Raw genomic sequence first — 20,594 nt, forward strand, 5'->3', positions numbered from 1 at the left:
CGATCAGCTTCCTAAGGAAGGGGTGAGAAATGGTTCGGTTCTGGTTTTGATACCATCCTGAGCCTCCAGAGACAACATCTTAAACTTCTCAGTCTGCATGATCCCAGTTCTAGTAAGCAGGACACACTTGGCCCTGAGTATCAGTGTAATAGCTAAAGCTTTGATTGCTGCTCTGATCCCAGATAATGACCTAGAATAGAAAGTGTCCAGTTCCTATTACAAATTCTTGAGTCATCCAGTCCCTCCTTCCCTGAAGCTTTTCATTTTCTTATGTGCTGAAGCCATATGGTCTTGGCACACAGTAGCTTTGCCCTACAAGTTAACTTGCCTTTTGGACATTTTTTCACAGTGAGATCCTGCATATCAAGTAGGGCTATTCAGATAGAAATGGGCTACTTGATAGAGCCCTGAGACTTTGGATGCCAACAGCCTATTTGAGAGCTAACTTAACTTATCTCCAGGGCATTTTCAGTGGGAGTTTGATCATCCATTCTTCAATGGCTGCCCTACATCTCTGCTCCTTCACTGGTGGGTTGCAAGCCTGGAGGAGGTGGAGTGTGTTACAAAATGCAGTCAGAGAGGTCATGAGGCATAGCAAATACTACTGCAGTCTAAAGTCAAGAAAATCTTGCTTCTCAGTCTTTACACATCTTTATCCTTTAAGGTCAAATATTCTCTATCAACTTGACCAGTGCAGCTGGTCAGGGCACATCTATGCCATCTCATGACAGTTTTTAAGGTTTCAAATTTATTGTCATTCTTTGTTGGAACAAAACCCAAACTGTACTGCTTTTGTGAAAGAGAATTCTATCCAAATGCCTGTTTTTGGAAAGGATCTGAAAAGGTCAGTTTTTCAATCTCTTTCTCTCCAGAGGTAACTAGAGAGTCTAGCCTGGACCTCAGAAGGTTTCCCTTGAAAACTTTTGTTGAAATCAATATGTTTCCATGAAACATTCTGGCTTCAAAGAAGTGATATACTCTGTTGGAAATAAATTTTGACCAAAAGGTTCAGCTAGCTTTACTCTCAAAATACTCACATGAGTAAATTGAAGCAATTGTAGTATTAATACATAATTTTCCTGCTATAACAAGCACAAAAGAACTATGGTTTGTTTTTTTTTTTTTTTTTCCCTCTTTGGTTGTGGATCTGTAACACAAAGTTGGAAACACTGTGCCCCAAGTCATTCACATACTGATACTTTTTCAAAACATTTTGCTTAGCTTTCTTAAACCTGTTTTGCTTCTTATACGAAGGAGCCCTTTACTGTCTTTTTGGGATGGTGCCATCATTTCATGATGAGTTTTAAACATCAGAACCTCTGTGATCTCAGTTTTACCTTTGTTAGACAGCTCGGGTGTATGTCCCTTGGTTACAGGGCTCTTTGTTTTTAGATCCTACATGAATACCTTTTTCAACAGTTGCTAATGGATCCTGACAGAAGAACCAAAAATGATGAAACATAACCAAAAAATCCTAAGGGTTACCTTCCACTACATACCCCTCTGTCTTCAGGGGAAATCACTGCCTGTACCTTAAGGGAAGAATTAGTCTGATGGGATTTTTAAAATGTGCATTTTCACTGTAAACTATGCAAATGCCTTCCCCACAATGTCACTTCTGATCTTCTTGTCTCTATGCAATGTATTACTTCCATTTATACTGAGAGATCAGAGATGAAGCCTGTGGCTGGGGGGAGCATGCACATGTACCCTGCAGAAGGGCACCTCGGGCAGATTCAGCATTGATGTCTGTCCAACACGGAGCCACTGGGCTCCTCTCCTGCCCCTCTCATCTCAAAACTGCTTCCATGAGCATCACAAAACCAAACTGAGGGCTGCAGAGGTGCACTGGCACCGTCATGCATGTAGCAGAACAGTCATCTGTTGGGTTTCTTATCTCTGGTCGGGACTACAGATTCTAAGCTATTTTTCCGTAGTTTATTTTATACATTATTAATAGATGGTTGGGGGGGAACAATGAAGAGACAGAAAGTGTTTTGTTTCTGTCTCTCAGGGTGCAAGGATATCAGCTGAATTGATTAAGGTCAAGTGTGGGACTCTGGTTTGAAGTGAGAGTGCCTTCACTGCTTCTTCACTAGACACTCACGCATGCCACCTTTTGTCTTGTTTTTATGTACTATCATATAAGATGAAGCCATAAATGGGGTGAAAGTTGGAGGGCAGGTGAAGAACCTCATTCTGTTACCATTAGTAACATGCTTGCACCCATTTTGTCTGTAAATTGAATAAGAAAGATTGCAGCAGCTCGCTGTACGCTACATGTCTTGATAACAATTAAGAGGAGCACTGGGGCTGTCTGCTATTCTTATTCTTTCAGCATGTTTAGCATAAAACTTGCGATAAAATAAGAGGTCTTGTTTTGTGGCAGAACGTGCATTCATTTTTGTAGGTGGCTGTATTGTGGGTCTGCCCTTCTCTCTGCCATGGGAAGCAGGGGACCGTGGCACAGCTGAATGCCAGAGGGGACATCGGCTCCCATGCCTGGTGTGGGGAGCACCCCAGACTGGCATCACCTTGAGGTGTGTGCTGTAGCAGGCTCCTGGAGACACTGGAGGTCAAGAGGGGCTTTTCCATCCAAAAGCCTCTTTCCTGTAATTTTCTTCAAATATCACTCAGCAGTTAATGCTTTGCCTTGCTTTCATGGAAGCCTCCATCTCAAAGCTTCAGTTTGGGCGAGTTTTCTCTTGTTCTCCTAGCATAGCTTTAAGGCTTCTTTTAAATTTTTTATTAGAGTGATCTAAAAGAGTGACCAATGGGGAATATTTTTTTCCATTTAAATAGAAGTAAAAAAATCTTGCTTTAACAGCTGTGTAAGTCCTAACCTGTGCACTCTCCGCTTGCAGACTGCTGATCTGTGGTCCAAGCCCAGCAGCTGCCTCCCTCCGTGCAAGTTAAGCCCCGTTTCACCACAGCCCTTACTGAGGTAGCCTTGCCTGACTTTCAGAATGGGTATAATCCCGTTGGCACCAGGTGCTCAGTAGGCTGTTTATTTTGTTTAATAATAATGGTATTTAAAGCTGATTTTGAGAGTGAATTGAATGAAGCTATTTACAGATCAGCACTGGTGCAAAAGGCAATGCCTGGATTTTTCTAGGAAAAACAAGCACAAGTTTTGCAGGTTTCAAATCCAGTCGATCTCTTAACTTCTGAATGTTTGCATTATTCTGGTAGTGTAACTGGCAATAAATAAGGCCAGGCATTGTGCCTACCATGCCTGTGAACCTGCAGGTATTCCCAGTTAGTTCCCACCTAAACCTGGTTTGGTTTTGTCTGAGGCTCCCAGCTGTCTGGATGCTGCAGTGTGCATCCAGAGAGCACTTTTTGCACAAACTGTTTTGATTTCTGCAGCACCTTGGGGGGAACTGGCAGAAGCCCCATCTACATTTGAGCAAATGAAAGAGCCTTTTGCTGTGTCCTGTTCCTGCGCTGTGACCCTCCGCCCAGGAGCGATGCTCTGTGGAGCTGCTGCCGGCGGGAAGGTGCAGTTGAGGGTTTGGACAGAAGATGGTGCAGTGTTCAAAGCTTCATCCCAGACTCCACTCTCAGAACTCGGTTTTCTGTTTGCTTCCAACAAGCAAACCTTGCACCAGTTAGCAACTTTATAATAACAGCATTACAATAACAAATCCACATTTTGCTACAGTTTGTGGAGTAATGAATTAAGGTGGCATATATTAAAAAAAAAAAAAAACAAAAACAAACCAAAAAACAAAAACACAAAAAACCAAAACCACAAAAAACCCCCAAACCAAACGAATTAATAAGTAACCATAAACCAGATTTTCTTTCTCTATGAATTCCCGTACTGACTTCATCGCTCTTATTTTAATGCAGGGATTAAAAGCGTTGCCCTCGCAGCAGATGTGAGCAAACCCGAAGATGTGCAAAGGGTTGTGGATACAGTTGTAGCTCGCTGGGGCACGGTTCACATTGCATGCAACAACGCGGGAATCAATATGAACTCTGCAAGCGAAGATACTTCCCTGGAAGAATGGGACAAAACTTTCAATGTTAATTTACGAGGATTATTTTTGTGCTGTCAAGTAAGTGTGAAATGTTGTATTGGTTTGTTTTGCAAATGGGTAATAATTTCCTAAACGTACTTTACCAAGATTTAATAACATTTTATTACTGATGAACACAATAGAATTATTCCTCGTTTTGGTGGTGTTAAGGAGATATTAGCTTTCTGTCAGTTAAAGATTTTGGTCAATATTTTCAAAAGCAGCTGGTATTTACTGGCTGCCCAAAGCCCAGGCATTTAAGAATGGCCAGGTTTTTTTTGGTGGGTGGTTATTTGTTACATCCTGAAAACCAGAAAGCTTGGGGAGGGCCATTCCCAACATTAGTGATTATTTTGAAAAAAATATTGCCAACAGTGAAGAGGGTCTGAAAAGGCAGTGGCGTTTTTCCTGCATCAGCCATTTTTCTATCAATTTTTTATATCAAGTGCTTAAAAAAAAAATGTGTTAGCACATAAACTCTTCTGAAAAGTGAAGACTAATTTATTATCATGTCATTATTAGCACAATCACAAAAAGGGTCACTGGTCTTTCCTTTAATTTCTGTCACAGGCTGCAGGCCGCATTATGCTGAATCAAGGATATGGGAAGATAATTAACACAGCATCTATGGCAAGTTTAATAGGTGAGTGATGAGAGCTAACAGTTGTGCTTCAGAATCCATATTTTAATTACTACCGATGCTATTTGAATCAATTAAACCTGTATTGGGAAGGAGTAAATCACTGACATTTTGTATTAGAGGAAATGTACTACAAAATTTTTATTGATATAATTTTTCAACGTTTATCTGTCCTCTATGTTTTAGAGCACTTATTACTTTTTATAGAAGAGGTGGAGTCACCTTCTCTGACTCCGATGCACTGACGGCATGGGAGAGGTGCTGGAGCAGTCACCGGTAATTTCAGACAAACACGTTTGAGTGCAGGAAGCTGTGCCCCCGTGATGTTTACAAGCCACCTGAAAGCTTTTGTGCCGGTTTTCGCCCCGGTACCCGGGGTTTTATTTCATTATCGTTGCCAACAGGTGTCTCCACCAACGCTGCTGAATCAGCAGTGTCGTCAAAAGCGCCAATAAACCATTGTAACATATGGAATGAAATCCCTACTGCTGAGCTAATCTGGAAGGCAGTTACATGCTGGTGAACTGAGGCCCATGTAACAAAAATTGATCAATTACACAAATTAAGCATAGCCCTTTAGGAATTTATTTTATTGGTCTGGACATCTGTTGCAGTATTGTCCAAATCCAAAAATCAAATGGTGCCTTGGGTTGCCAAGTTAGGCAAGAAAATCTAGTAGCTATAAAAGTACAACTGAAAACCCCTGTATTAATATCATGTCCATCTGCTGAATGTTACATAAATATGCAGTCTTTTTATTTTCCTTGGGAATAACATTTATTTTTACTGTGCCCAGTTTGACATTCTGTGACATTCTACTCAGTTTATTGCACAGTAACTTTAAATGTTTCTTCAAAAATGCATTTATAATGTTGTTGTTAATCTTTTTTTCAAGTGTCTTTACCAGCTGTTTCACTTATGCTTAAACATAGACGCCATTCCACTGCCCCAGCTTTGCAGAGTTAAAAAATCTCCCACAGAAAAATAATTTTGAAAAAAATGTAAAGCTTTACATTTTAAATGCCCCATACTTTTGTGCTCTGCCTTGCACAGGAAGGGTCTGGTCTGGGCTTGAGCTGTCACCATCCACATCATCATCACAAAGCAAAATTCACTGGGAAGTATTCCACCCTAGAGAAAGTTATGAATCTCTGGAAATTTGCAGCAGCTGGGGGGCTTCTGGTTTGGCATACTGCTCCTGGCCTTGCTCTTGCAGCCCAGAAGTGCTCTCTGCTGCTTAAGGGGAGGCATTTCCCAGCTTCTCCATCAGGTCCTGGCACAGTTCTGATGAGCCGGGAGGTAATGCTGTTCCACCACCACATCCATCCCAGCCCCAACTCCGGGCTGCACCTCCTTGGCGGGTGTGACAGCTCCACTGAGACCCGCGTGGAGATCACCTTAGAGGGTGGTATTGGTCCTGGAGCAGGAAAAAAAGCCACTGGAAGGTAACCCTGAGAGCAGCCTGGAAGGGTCACTGCAAGATGCGTTTAAATGTTGTTGAAAGTTAATGCACACTAGGCCAGAAGTGGAGAGATGAAGAGATGTGTTTACCTTCTGAACCTGTTTGAATCTTGGCATTGAAAAAATCTAGTAGTTATAAAACTACGACTGAAAACCACGATGTTCATATCATGTCCATCTGCTGAATGTTAAATAAATATGTTGGTTGGTTGGTTATTTAAGTATGTTGGCCAACTGGCATAGTATGAAATGTTTCTAGAAATAGTTAGGGGATATTTTTTTTGTTGTTGTTGTAGGTTGAGTCCTTTCTCAGACATACAGGAAAATGAGGAGACACTTAGCAGGATAGGGAGGTTTTTGTTTGTGATTTTTCCAGATACACTGCTCAGAATCAGTTTTAATTAATTGAAAATAAGCTGCATACATTTTGCATATGTGCATTTTGATTCTGGTATTCCACTGGAATTATTCCAGACGTATGCTTCAGCAGCAGAGACGAGGCTGCTGCGGCTCTGCGATTTGCACAGGTGTAACTCAGATCTGTAATTTTTACAGTGAATATCTTTAGTGGTAAGTGGTCTGGTCTCTGTCTGTGTGCACCTCTCATCAACATTACATGGCTGCTTCAAGGTCAGGCTAGAAGCCGTATGCACCGAACCAGGTAGCAAACATGTAGTGTCGTGTTTAAAATGTAATGCACCTAACGTTGGTGGCCTTTCTATCTGCTTTCCATCTCCTCCATCTGAAACAAGAGTGAGTGTCCTTGCTTCCCAGAAGCTTTACAAATTAACTTTTTTTTGGTGACACTGTTGGAGGCATAGCTTTACTCACAAGCTCTAGTCCCGTTTTGTATGAGTTTGGAGGGTTGCAGATTTGCTCTTCTGTCTAGAAGAGGCCACCTTAGGTAAGGGAAAAGGGGGCAGTGCAGGGTGCTCAGCTGCAGAAAGCCCGCCCAGTGCCAGAGCTCCACAGAGCCTGTTGGCTTCTTCTTGCGCTCTTCCAATTGAGAGGGGCCAAGTGTCTCAGGAGGGGGAAAATTAATCCTCTGAATTACCTTCCTTAGATATTCTTACAAAGACAAAAGCATTTATACAGAAGCACTCTCGAGAACCCTGGCTCAACACCCACCCCAAAACAGAAAGCTGATTCTTGATAGCTTGCAGCAACTTGCTGCTCTCACCCACGTGCAGTCAGGTGCAGAGCTGGTGCCAAAACTCTTATCCTCTTAGCAAACGCAGAATGATTTATCACAAACAGACGTGTTTGGAAAGTTTAGCAAAGAGCTGCTTTTGGGAGGTTACAAGGTTAACTACCAAAGTTGTATGTAACTTGGAGCTGATGCATGGCAATTAATCAAGAAATTACGTTCACTTCTCTTTGAGAACCCTCATGGCACGCTGTGTCTGGGGGGCAACAGGCACACGCACAGGGCAAAGCGGTTCTGCTGCTCGAAATGTGGATTATTTCATATTGAGCAAACAATGAGCGCAGAATAGATGCTGGCAGAGGGGCCCACAATATGAAATGCTCTTAGTAGCAAGCAAAAGGCCTCTGAATTGTGAGCAAACCTTCAGCACAGGCTGAAACAAAGAAACACTAATTGTTGCTCCCATTGGGTGTGGGCTTTAACATCTATCTATGTTAAAGGCAAAGTCCTTACTCACATGCTCAGTAATTTGCAGCAGGGCTTTTGGCTCTTTCAGAGTTTGGATAACTCAATTTATGATCATCTTCTTTTCAGCCTTTAAACTGACATACTCAAAGCCAATAGTTTTAGTCAGTAAGAGCAATAGTGAGTGTGTTGGGATGCCATGGGCGGTAGCGATCTAGAACTGATGCACCAGTTTAATTTAATAAATTATGATCAACTTAATGCCATCTGCCAGCACTGTTTATGTGCTTTTATCAAAATACTGTGGGGTTTGCCTGCTGTACCTTACGCAAATGCAGTGGTTCACTTTCTTCCAGAGTTGTGTTACCTAAACCTACAGGCTACAATTGCTTGCCTTTGTGATAACCGATATTTAGCACTGATTTTCCTCACTCTCCTTCCAGGAAAGAGTCAGCAGCTCTGTGACGCTCAGCACCGATACAGTGCTAATTATGGATCAGTGCTTTGCACTGGATTTGTTTAATGAAGTCATAATGGCAGCCAGAAAAGTCCAAGGAGAGACATTTTGTGGGTGTAAATCCCAACAGCTGGACTGATTCGGTTCGAGTCCCGTGGGTTTAAAGCACTTTACACCCACTGGGGATTTGTCCTTAAGTAGCTTTCCTGGGAACACTGCAAGTGTGAGAGCTGGTGGAGGGGCAGAGCCACCCGAGCACACAGCACTAACAAGCCTGAACATTGTAATTAGCAAACCGATCATTTTCCCTCTCTGACTGACATGTGACATCTTTGAAACACTTTCAAAAGCTTCAGATTTTGAAAGTGGTGGGTGTTCTGAATTTTTGGGATGCACCTGTGCTCACATCCACACAAACACTGATTAGATAATATGTGTTTGCTTCAGACTATGGATAATTTAAAATTAAGGAGAATAATTTGTTCCAAGAAGCTATATATAATAAGTTATATAAAATCTATGATGCAATTATATATTATGTTATATTATATTGTGTTATATTGCATTATATCATATCATCATATATCATACGATTATTGCTATACTGTATTTTATTAGTGTTACAGTGTAAAGTATTTTGTACATAAGCATACATATGTGTCTAATATACGAATGTACACGTATGTATGTGATTATTTATCTTTCTTGGGAGTAGACAAATCATGTTTAGCACATTGGTTTTGGCTTTGCCCAAATATGGAACCTTTTACTTTTTTTTTTAACCTCAATTTTTTTACATTAGCCCAGCTGCTGAGGCAAAAATGTTAGATGGCAAAATACAGATTTAAGAGTTTTGTATTGTGGGTGGCTAAATTGTTGCTCCCTCTCTAGTATCAGGGAAAATGACAAATAGTTCATCTCAATGCAGGGAATTGTCCATGTAGTGCCTAAGCTGTCTTAATTTGTGGAGGATAAATAATTTTCTATTTCTGAATCCCTTCTAGTCCCGCACCCGCAGAAGCAGTTGGCATACAACACCTCGAAAGCTGGGGTCGTAAAATTAACACAGACATTAGGAACCGAGTGGATTGACAGAGGAGTAAAAGTCAACTGCATTTCCCCGTAAGTAAAATGTAGTCTCAGTTTGAAAGTACAAAGAGAATGAAATGTTCTAAAAAGCTTAAATGAACAGTATCTCGGCAAATAAAGTTTCTAATTAGCAGGTGGATTGCATCCCTTTTTATGTTGTCTTTTTCTTAACAAAGGTTTAAATACTTAGAACCAAGCCTGCTCTGTTGCTGTGTATACTCAGGGATTTAAGAAGAGGTTTTAGCATTTGATAATAGGTTTTCCAATAATGTGAAGGGTAGTTTTTAGCATTTCTCTTCCAGATGAAATATTTCCTTAGTCTGTCCAAGCCTTCTGCAGTTAAAGAAAAGGCTTTTGACACTTAATAGACAATACTTCTTTCCCCTTTTTACTTAGACAAATATATAGGCACTTTAAAAGCCACATTGTACTGCTGTAATTGAGATCCTGTTCAGCTCTGACAATCATGGGGGGCCAGGTGTAATTTTGTAAATATATAGATATATGTTTTTTTCTTACAAATTATATTTTCCTTATTTTTAGAGGTTTAAAGCGGTATGTTTTCTTTTATGGTATTTATTGACAAAGAAAAGTTTTCTTACCACATACACTTTTTCTCTCCCTGTTTCTCACACACACCCCCAACACAGTCATTTTATTAAACAATTAACAGTGCATGATAGTGCTCAGCAGAAACCCAAGTGGATAGCGTTAATTGGAAGCGGTCAAATTCTGTAGACCATTGAAGTCAATCAGAGTAAGTAAGAAGGGCAGGATTTTAACCCAGGAGTTAAATTGTAATAATGAAGATATAATGTACATCAAATTAGGAAAAACAAATTACATATTTTAATCCACAACGTGGAGTAAAAAAAAAAAAAAAAGAAATCACAGAGCTCAATGGCAAGTGCCTCTATTTTTACTGTTGGTCTGCTCTCCACTTCCTTGTGCCGGCTGTCTTCCTTATGATTATTTATTACTAATTATATCAGTGACTCCAGCCGTCGCTCGATGTGATCCACAGATTCTTTAAACAGCATCTTACTTTGTAATGGGATTTTCCCCACGCCAATGCTAGCAGCTCTGCAATAGTGTTCCCACAACTAGTGCTAGTGAATTTACAGTGGCTTTCGGGAGCCAGGGGAGATGAAGGGAATTAGGGAAGCTCAGTAGGACCTGGCAGGAACTGTGTCTGAAAACACATGGGTAATCTTTACCAACAGAGGTGGGATAGTAGTACCACATTCACAGAAATCACGGATAAGGAGGCTCTTAGATGAGGAATTACCCATTTCTAGAGGGTTTACATAAATTTAGAAAATATCTACTGAATGATCAAAACTCGTTCTTTTGCATAAGATGCAAGCATACACCCATATTGAAGAAGTTATGTTTCTGGGGGCAGTTGTCAGGGCATGGAGGAAAAATCGTCACCCTTCTCTTTTTCTACTTTTCAAGCCAAAACACGGTTGCTTTTTCATCATCCCTACCTGCCTTAAACTCTAGTTCTGACCTCAAAATCCTACAATAGGAAGGGTTGGGGGGTTCTTTGTGGAGGAATAGCCAGAAAGGGTGCACAGAGGACAAATGTTTTTGCTGTCTTTAAGGTCCCTCGTTCTGGACAGGGCCATTCCCCCCAGCGCAGCTGGGGACCCGGACTGAACGCTCCGGGAGCCGGGCAGCGTTTTCCTCCCAGCAGATCAGAGCTTTGGCTGAGCCCCTCATGCCAGGGCTGCTCAGGGAGCTCTGGGTAGTGGTGCAGAGGAAGGAGCCTACAGGGGTTCATATAGCTCAGATCCTGCCTCACCACAATCAAAAATCACATACGCTTGAGCGTGAATCAATGTTCACGTTTACTCTTCCGCCTGTATGAGATGTAAACCTGCATTTCAGTGCAGACTTGGACTCATCTCCAGAACCGTGAACCCCACCAGTTTTGTTGTCGTGTCTCTTGATGTGACTCACCAAGGCACAGGGGCATCTTCAACCCACCTGAACTTAGTAACTAACACCGGGTAGTAGCTTCAACGCAACAGCACATCTTGTTGATGCTCTCAGAGTACTTTGCAGGGCTGAAAAATGTTCCAAATGCATGAGTCTTTCTGAGCATAGATGTCCAACCTAGCATGCAGTCATCCTATAACAAGAGGGGATTTTGAGGGGTGTGAGGAGCACAGAGGTAGATGTAGAGCACAATGATACCCAAGATACTCTCTGGATAAGTAAAATATGTAAGTGTGTCCTTAAATATTTTGCTCCTCCCACTTGCAGCTGCATTAATGCTTTAAGGCACTGTCAGCGTACCTCAGTCTGAAGCTCCAAACACTCCAGTCTGGCCCTAAACATTATTTCACCATGCAAACCTTTTGGCCTTTTTTTCCCTCTTCCTATCTGATCACTTTTTATCAACTTAATTTCTTAGTGAGTGCATAAAACTTATGCAGAGCAAAGCATAAAAGTTATCAATGCATAAAATGTTATGGCTGACTCCTTGGGATAATTTATTGCATTTATAAAATTGAAGATTCAGGCTTCTCTTGCTGGCCAGGCAAGCTTCATGCCCATGGGGAGAAGGTGGCCAAGGCTCACTGGATGCTTTGGCTGACTTTGCCTGTTGCTCCATGCCACAGCAAGTGTCTCTGTGTATCGTGGGAACTACGCAGAGCCCTTCTGCCACCCTCCAGTGCAATTGCCCGGCAGCCTGCTGCACAGCCGATGCAAAATTAAGAAGGTGCTGGCATCTTCCCAAAAGGGATGTGGACATCAGGGTGTGAACAGGGACCTTTACAGAGCACTGACCGGTGGGCAATGCCTGGCTGCCCACATCATGTTTTAGTCGGTTTCCTGGTCCCTGCATATGTGAAGTGTATTGGGTGTGATAGAGCAGGGGACATGCAGCACTGGAACGCTTCAGTTTTGTAGGCATTGCACTGAATCAATATCTATTTTGAGGGCTAAATGCATCTCCCCTCTTGGTTTGCAAGGCATAAAATGCCATAATGTGATGACCTTTGGTATTGGCAGCTGGAAGTTGATCTTCAGTTCAGCAGGCCAGCTTATTGGAGACACAGTGAAACTCAGCAGTCCCAGAGGATGAACCACGTTCCCCACCTCTGGGCTGCCAGGATTTGGGGTAGCGCTGCGATGGGCAGAGAGGCTTTGTCCCCTGCACGCCTGCGTTGCTCCCCTGGATGGTACGGAGGCAGCCCTACGGTGCTGTCCCAGGATTTTAGCCTGGTGGGTACAAGGAGTCAGAAAGCAGGTAGGGCAGGATCATCACAGGTTTTGGGTGTACCCCATCATGGGGGAAGGAGAGGCAGAGCTGGCAGGGGAAGGAGCACCCCAGCATCACCCGAAGGCATCCCAATTAAGCAGCATTACTATCCCCATTAAGCAGCAGTCATTGCTGGTAAGTATCTTTGGACTTAAATCTTAATTCCGTGGGAGATGTCCCAATTAAGTGGATCTTGTGATTAAACACTTCCTGATTAAGTGGAGTGTACTTAACTCATTCAAATTAATAACTCATCTGAAAGAAATCAAGTTACACACAGATGGAATCTTTTTTTGCTCTCATTTGGGGATTGAACGCACGTAACAATTCCAGTTAAGTATCTGGTAAGTGATATTTTTCCTAATGTGTGTCTCAAAGTAGAAATGTTTTAGGCAATTGGGGGTTTTGGGTTGGGTGGTTTTTTTTTCCTAATGTATCCTAATGTGTATTGTCCTGTGTATCAATAATGAAATATTGATGCTCATATCTAACGTTAAGGAACCAGCAGTTTGATATTACATTGACATGCAACAGAAAGTACTGATAGGCTCAGCACTGCATATGAGATGAGGTAGGGAATTAATGCATTGGCAGTTGTCTTTGCTGGAACTGGTTAGAAGCCAACTAAAATCTGCCTAAAAGGGTTCGACAACATTAAATTGCCCAACTTGGCACCAAAGCTTTCCCAGAAGATGTGTAGTATCAATGACATGCCTAATATTTATAGTGCCATCAGTATGTGTGTTTGCAACTTTTAAGTTTTGCGCTATATTTTTTTCTCATTTATATAACAAAAATTTGTAATGAAGTTTTGTTACACATCTAAATTTTTGCTACTTGAAGTGAACGTAAAGAAAGGTCCAGCGAGAGGCACAGTGCTGTGATTTACAGGTTGCAGTGATCTGACCAAAGATCATTTTTCTGAACAGATTGAAAAATGTCCTCTTTTTAGCAAAATCTGTTGTGCTGGAGAACTATGTGTTGTATTCCCTAATCTGCATTCCCTTGGGGTTAAAGCCTATATGTAAATTTAAAAAATTATAAATTCAGATGGATCTTATTCTGGTCTCTGATAGTGTAAAGCCAGAATGATTATGCTGATGGTTTTGTAAGCACGGTGAGAGGCACGTAAGGGAAAGGAGTCCAATATATTTCATGTCTGCTGCTCAAAGCACATTTTTCTCTGAAGAAAACCAGTTCTCGAGGAGTTTGGGAGAGCGAGGGGGGAGAGTGGGGGGCTGTGCTTGGGGGAAATAAGTCAACGGTCTGCAGTCCTATACTGGAATGTGTTTGATTATATTGCATTGCCAGAGCTTAAGCGAGCTGCATCGCTCAGTGTTTCTGAACTGCTCTGGTGTTTATTGACAATTACAATAAAAAATAAACCGACATTTAAATCCTGCCCGATTAGTGAAAACAGAAATGTTTTGGGGAAAGTCTGTATTAGTTCCACTTCATAACAGAGTAAATAGCAGATTTCAGCCTTCATTTAAAACAAAAGGTAAATCTCATACCCAGAATCCAGTGTGTCTTAAAAAATTATTTCCTTGGAAGTATAAATTGGGATGCCGATGAAGTTTCAGAACAAAACGGGTATTTTTATACTTTGTTCATTTCATATTTATCACTAGCTTGTTTGCTAATTTTCATTTGCAAGAGGCAATTCTTCCAGCTAACTGGCTGCCTCAATGGGCCACTGATTTCTTTGAAGTGACAGTCTGTAAATATGCATAAAAAAGAGATGCAATTAGCGTGTGTGTGGTTCAGTGCAGCCTGATTTCATTGGCAAGTTTACCCACAGTGTTGATAAGCTACATTATCTAGAAAATTGGCCGCTGAAAAACAGCACCTCTGATTGCCAGCAAAGGTTCCAGATAACAGGGTGCTGAAGAGAAATATAATTGAGGTTGAATATGTTAACCAAGGTGTCACATGCTCCTTAGAAGCGCTAATTTATCAGCATGTTGGAATTTTTATTAACATTTGGAATGCATTTCTACCACACTAATGAAGTGGAATTGGCAGTTCAGGTTTTAGTTATTGTCATTTCTGAGAAGTTAAATGTAATTTCTCGTTAGACACAGTTATGTAAATATATTTGTTCAGGGGCTGAAAAAATTATACATTTTGCAAAATACAAATATGTTGTTAAGGAGGAGTATGACAAATCAGTCGCAGTTAAAGTCATAAAAGCCAGCCAAATGTTCGCCCTGTATTGTGCTTTCTGGAGCATCACTCATTTCTAGGGCACCTGAAGAAAATGAACTTAGCAGAGTTTTAATAAATGGTGTAGTCACTCATTAATGTAAAAATGGCAAGACAGGTAAATGTGGTGTGATTTGTTGGGGTATTGGTTTAAGGGGAATTGCCCTGAGCATGCTGTGCTAATCTTTGCTTCTCCTTTCTTTTTTTTTTTTTTTTTTTTTTTTTTTTTTTTTTTTTTTTTTTTTTTTTTGTGGAGTCTGGTGCCCAGAAGGGCACTGGCTTTTGTTTTTCCTGTTTTTTGACACATGGGAAGTTGGGCTGTTTTCAGTTTCTGGGCTGTACACAAACACGCTGTGTGACATTATGCTGCAAAGAGATGAGAAGAGAAATTGGTAGAAGGATGACAGTTCCCAAGAGCTGTGACAGACCCAGTTCAAGGTGCTTTCAGTTCCAATGCTGTGCTTGTTTTCTACGAAAAAAACGAAACTGGTGATTACGAGTAATCTACAAGTAAGGGGGTACTGCTATTGGGTAAGAAGATAGCATGTGTGCACTCACTTAAAAGAAAACCTCTAAGCCTGCCCGTCGGCAGTGAAAGGCAGTAGGAAAGAAGTGATACAGAAGTTTGCATCACAACTTTCAGCAGAGGCAGAGCAGGTCCAACGTGGGCATCTCCTTTGTGCTGTTCCACAGTTTTCCTTCCAAATGAACACCTCGAAAACCTATCGGTGCTGCCTTTCCTTCTGGGGAAAACCTGGTGCTAAACTCTCGGTGCGTGTGTTCTTTGCAGGGGCATCGTTGACACGCCGCTCATCCGCTCCAAGGACCTGCAGCCGCTGGTGCGGCGCTGGCTGGGGGACATCCCCGCCGGGAGGCTGGCTCGGGCGACCGACCTGCAGGCTGCCGTCGTCTATCTGGCCTCTGACGCCTCGGATTACATGACAGGTCATAATCTGGTCATCGACGGCGGCCAGAGCTTGTGGTGAGGGGCATCCTCCAGCCTGCCCTCTCAGGGGCATAGGTCACTTTGGAAAGTACGTATTAGAGTTTAGCTTAGTCTCAGTTTTGGCCCGTGCAGCTAAGTGGTCAGCTAATACGAAATTATTGTTTTCTTCTGTTGGGTGTTGCTTTGGAGACTCATATACCGCACATAAAGAAAAGGAAAAAAAAAAAAAATTCAACATTTTCATGTTTTTTCACTATACATTCAGATTTCTGTTAAATTAGTATTTAATGATATAAAGTCACATTTACTGCAGTGAGATTTGGCAATTATTTAGTTTAACAGGGGGCATTTTTAAAGCATTCAATATTAGCTGGTCTGTGTGGTATATTGTTCTTAGGCGTTTTTTTGTATTCAAGTTGTTCCAGTGACATCTGTGAGTGGTGAAAAACAGTTGGATGTAGTGTTAAAAAAAATAAATTAGTTCATTGCATTTGAACCTGAATGTTGCCATTTTATATTTACTGGTGTTCTTAGATTTTGACAGTGTTTTTATACAAACACCCACATAAATGCCCCTGAAAGAAAAGTACTGCACTTAATAGAGGATCATGTTGGTAATTATAATGGCTCTAATCCAAAGCCCATTGAGGTAAGTGGGGACTGCTCATGTACTTTAAGTTAAATGCATGTATAAGTGTTGATACAACTGGGTCTTTGTTTTCTTTGACAGGCAGATGTAAGCAAAGGTTGTCTTCCAAATCTTTTTTTTTTTTTCCTGTAAAATTCGGAAGACAACTCTCCAGCGTAAATCAGGGCCAGTTCAAACGATATCAATACAATTCTGTTGGCTAAAGAGCTCGTTTCAGCAATAGTGCTGGGTTCATTACTTATAGGCAATAAAACGTGGCACAATAACACCACCATTTTGATAACGCTCTGAATTTATACAGACTTCCATCCGGAGGGCCTTTAAGCATAACCTAAGGAGAATTTACGGGAAGGAATTCACTTGCAAATCCTCATGTCATTTGTTTTGCATTTGGCAGCTCTTTGTTACCATAACATAAATAATTGTGGATGAATGTCATTACTTTGATTAAGTGCTACAAGTCCATACATTGGCTAGCCATTATTGTGGTGAATTGCTATAATGGCTTCAGACTTGACATTCACCGCCACGTTGTAAGGTATGCATCTCGCTGACGTACTATCATCGTTATCATGGATAAAGTGCAAGAAGATACTTGTCTTCATTAAATTTTCTATTAGACCATTGATAATTAATACATATCTCATGTTTCATCTCAAGTCGTTTTTTCTGGGGAGTGTTGCTGTTAAGCGACTTAGGGCTAGAGCTTTTTGGCTTGAAATCCCTGCCTAGTGTGCATGATCTAATTTATTGACAATGCTCTGCAAACTCACAGGCTTAAGGAGAGCTCAAATTTGGATAAATCTTCAAGAAAAACAATTAAGGATTTAAACGTTTTATTATTTTTCTGGGCTCACAAAACCTTTTCTCTCTTAGCTCCCACACTTGCATCATTTTGTGTCATGCTCTGGAGGCCTTGGTGGAGTTCTCACATCCCTCTGGCTGGATTTTTACCCAGAGGTTAATGTACAAACATTGGTGAACTCATCAGGAGCTCTTCCAAAGGGATTCTAGAGGGGCTTGTATACTATTGCTTGGACTGCTGGTGAACAGTTTGTTGCAGATCCTACCTAAAGTGTAAAAAAACCAAACTTTAGCTAATTTGAAACATGAACTGCAGTTGGCACTGGAACTGTAACCAGTGTTCTCACTTTCTCAGTAGAAAGACAAAGGGCTGAACAGGCTGCTGAGGCTGAACTCCCTTTCCCTGTTTGGAGATGCTTGCAGGTTAGCACCAAAAGGCACTGGCAGGGTGTTGCAGGAAGCTGAAGTTCATTGTCCTGGTGCCGGGTGTTTTTGGAAAGAAGATTTTCAGCCAGCAAGGGTTGTGCTGTGACTTTCACAAGCTTTAACTTTAAAAACAAAACCCAGACAGAAAAAAAAACCTCCCAGACTTAAAAAAAAAAAAAAATAAAAAAAAAAATAAAAAAAAAAAATTAAAAATCAAAATGATCTCTTAAATTAAGAAGTGTTTGGACTAGAGCTTGTCTCGCTCTGATCTGTTTGCCCCGGGCTCTGCCTTTGAAGGGCTGAGCGGGCCGGGCAGAGAGGAGTGAGTTCACCTGCACGGGCTGATGCGGGGCTTGGACCCTGCCTGGAGAGGCGGCTGTGAGCCCCCACGGACCCCGGCCCTCCTGCTGGCCCAGAGAGCCTGGGGGCAGAGGCTGTCTCACCCTGGGGCTACAGGAGGGGCTCAAGACTAAGCAGCCAAGGCAGTGTGGCATCTGGGGATGAGTCCCTGCGGGGACGGCAAACCCCCTTGCAGCACTTGTGGCCTGAATGACATCCTCACTTCGGTCAGAGAAAGGAATCCTGCAGGAGAGCAAGCGTCAGGAAGCAAACGCTGCTCTTGTCTTCTCCTCAGGATGGCCTTCCACCTCTCCTCCACACGCCTGCACCCAGGCTGTCATCCGCTCAGGGGCCGCAGCAACGGCACTGTGGCTCCCCGTGGCCTCCCCTGTGATTTCTGGGGCAAAAGGCTGATTTTTCACTCACAGGCAGGGCTGACCACGCAGTGGTGCTTCTGTCTGAGAGGATCGAACTTCCCGTTTGGGGTGGGGTCTGTGTTTTGGTGCGTGGGGGCTGCTCCCTGGGCATGGGGCTCCCCGCTGGGTGGGGGATCCCACCCTGCCCTCTGCAGAGATGCTTCAGGCGTGGGGTCTCTTCTGGCAACACAGCCTGAAAACAAGTGGAAGCGGCGATTTCCCCTTATAAGGAAAAAAAATCTCAAGAAGGATGGAAGGAAAGTCTTTTCCCCTTCTTAGCACAGAAGACCTGAGGAAGATTTAAAAAAAAAAAAAGAACAAAACCCAAAAAACAACAACAAAAAAACCAAACCCAAGCCACAAAAAAACCCACAAAACCCAAAAACATTTTGAAAAAAAAGCGCCTTTGGGGGGGAATGAGGGTGAAGCTGCGAAATGGCAGCACCTGTGTTCGGTGCGGTTGTTGCGCGGGGCAGCGTCGGGCGGTGGAGGCGCGGAGCGGCGCGGAGCGGCCGCGGGCGGAGGCGCCGTTCCCGGCGGTACCTCTAGGAGGAAACCTCAACCTGTGTTGTGTCTGCGGGAGCCGGGCTTCCCGGCTCTGCTGTTCAACTTTTATATTGTAGCTAAGTTAGTACTTTTGATATTTCTAAGTTTTTTTTTTTTTTTTTAAACATTTATGTAGAACACCACATAATTGCAGAAAAGATAATAGTCACATACCCTAGGGCTTGGTGTACACTTATGTTAAAAGTACAGCTTTTATTGGCAACTAAAGTAATAACCTTTCCATGTCAAATTGCTTTAAATTAAACTTAAAAAAAAAATGCTGGCTGATACCCACACTTAGTAATTGTCAAACATTAGCATAATGCGGAATACTAAAGCTGCCTAAATCTTGGGTTTAAAAATAATTATTTACTTAGGTAAATTCTCTATTCAAAAGCATAATATTAGATTTTTTTTTTTTTTTTTTTTTTAAACGCAGTCTCCTCGATATATATGTTAAAATGCAGACCTGAGCTTGACATGGAAGTGGGACTAAACGTTATTGTGGCCTCTCAGAGAAAAGGGGGGATTTTATACCTTTAGCTCATCCATCCACCACTGGTCACCCTGAAAGAAATGTGTTAAGGTGACAGCTCCGAAGGCATAGGTGCTGTGGGTGACAAGTGGTGACCCAAGACCGTCGCCCTGGAATACCTGCTGGTCGCACCCAGTGCTGCAGCCCCGAAGCACACACATAATGTCTCTCCCACTGGGGGGCAGGAGATGGTGGGTATGCGAAGCCAAGGGCAGTGGGTTGGTAAAGTGTTTCATACAGGTGCGTTTTGTTTATTTATTCTTTCAGCACACAACGGGAGCAAATGTGGTGGGGACCATTCAAACTTCCAGTGCAAAGCAGGAGAGGAAACTCCGCGCTGTGAGATGTGGCTCTCGGGGCTCTTTGCTGCATGTGGAGGAAACTGGACCTACCAGGTGTATGAGGACACAGGTCCTCATGGGTTTCTGCTTTTTGGGAGGCCCAGGCTCTGATGTGTCCTGCTGAGGACTTCCATCCCTCTGCTGGGGCTTCCCTGTGGAGTCCACCACAACACTGTGAGTCCACCAGTTCTTCCTCAGAAACACAATAATGTTTTGCTGGAAGGAAGTTCAGCAAAACCCCTTTTGGAACATTTTCTAAAAGAAATTATTTGTTCCCTTAGGGCAAAAGGTTTTGTGGCAAATTCCTGCACCTTTGGCTAGCAAAGTAGACAGGGATTGACTTTCCCACTCCTTTAGGGATCAAGAAGCTCTGGGAGGCTCTTGCTCCCTTTCCGGCCAGCCGATGGAAAAGCCAGTGGGGAGCAGTAGCACCTGTGAACAAGAGGTTTATGATATTCAAGAGAGACAATTAAACGGTTTTTGTGAGGGGACACGTAAGGAGCTGAGGACTGAAAACTGGATAACTTTCCCAGCCTTGCCTAATACCATATGTGTTTTACACTGTGATTATAAATCTGATTATATATTAATTTCCACATTACTTTAATTCTTTAAAGCAGAGAAGTACATGCTCTTACTTGGAGAACCCCAATGCAGTCTTGCAGCATATGCCTTCTCACCAGAACAGGTTGAAATTCTTCAAAATTCTCAAATCACAGTGAGTGTTTGCTGCTAGATTTTCACCTACCCTGTGTCTTTTCTCCATTTGGTACCTTTTTCCTCTTTCTCTGGAGCTCTCCCTTCCACACCTGTTCTGTCTGACCTCTTT

At 42.3% G+C, this 20,594-nt stretch overlaps 1 protein-coding gene across 1 annotated transcript in view; it reads left to right on the forward strand.

Annotated features, from left to right (window-relative positions):
• The window catches only part of LOC113484874, a 31,636-nt gene extending 15,445 nt beyond the window's left edge, over positions 1–16,191 (forward strand). The window contains exons 8-11 of the mRNA XM_026857557.1: positions 3,856–4,064; positions 4,596–4,668; positions 9,200–9,317; positions 15,554–16,191. Coding sequence (XP_026713358.1) covers positions 3,856–4,064; positions 4,596–4,668; positions 9,200–9,317; positions 15,554–15,749 — 596 coding nt within the window. The 3' untranslated portion in view covers positions 15,750–16,191. The remainder of the gene's footprint in view (positions 1–3,855; positions 4,065–4,595; positions 4,669–9,199; positions 9,318–15,553) is intronic.
• Positions 16,192–20,594: the final 4,403 nt, after the last annotated feature.

The sequence above is a fragment of the Athene cunicularia genome (genome assembly GCF_003259725.1).
Source record: "Athene cunicularia isolate RWA chromosome 12 unlocalized genomic scaffold, athCun1 chr12_part1, whole genome shotgun sequence".
NCBI classification, from domain to species: Eukaryota; Metazoa; Chordata; class Aves; order Strigiformes; family Strigidae; genus Athene; species Athene cunicularia.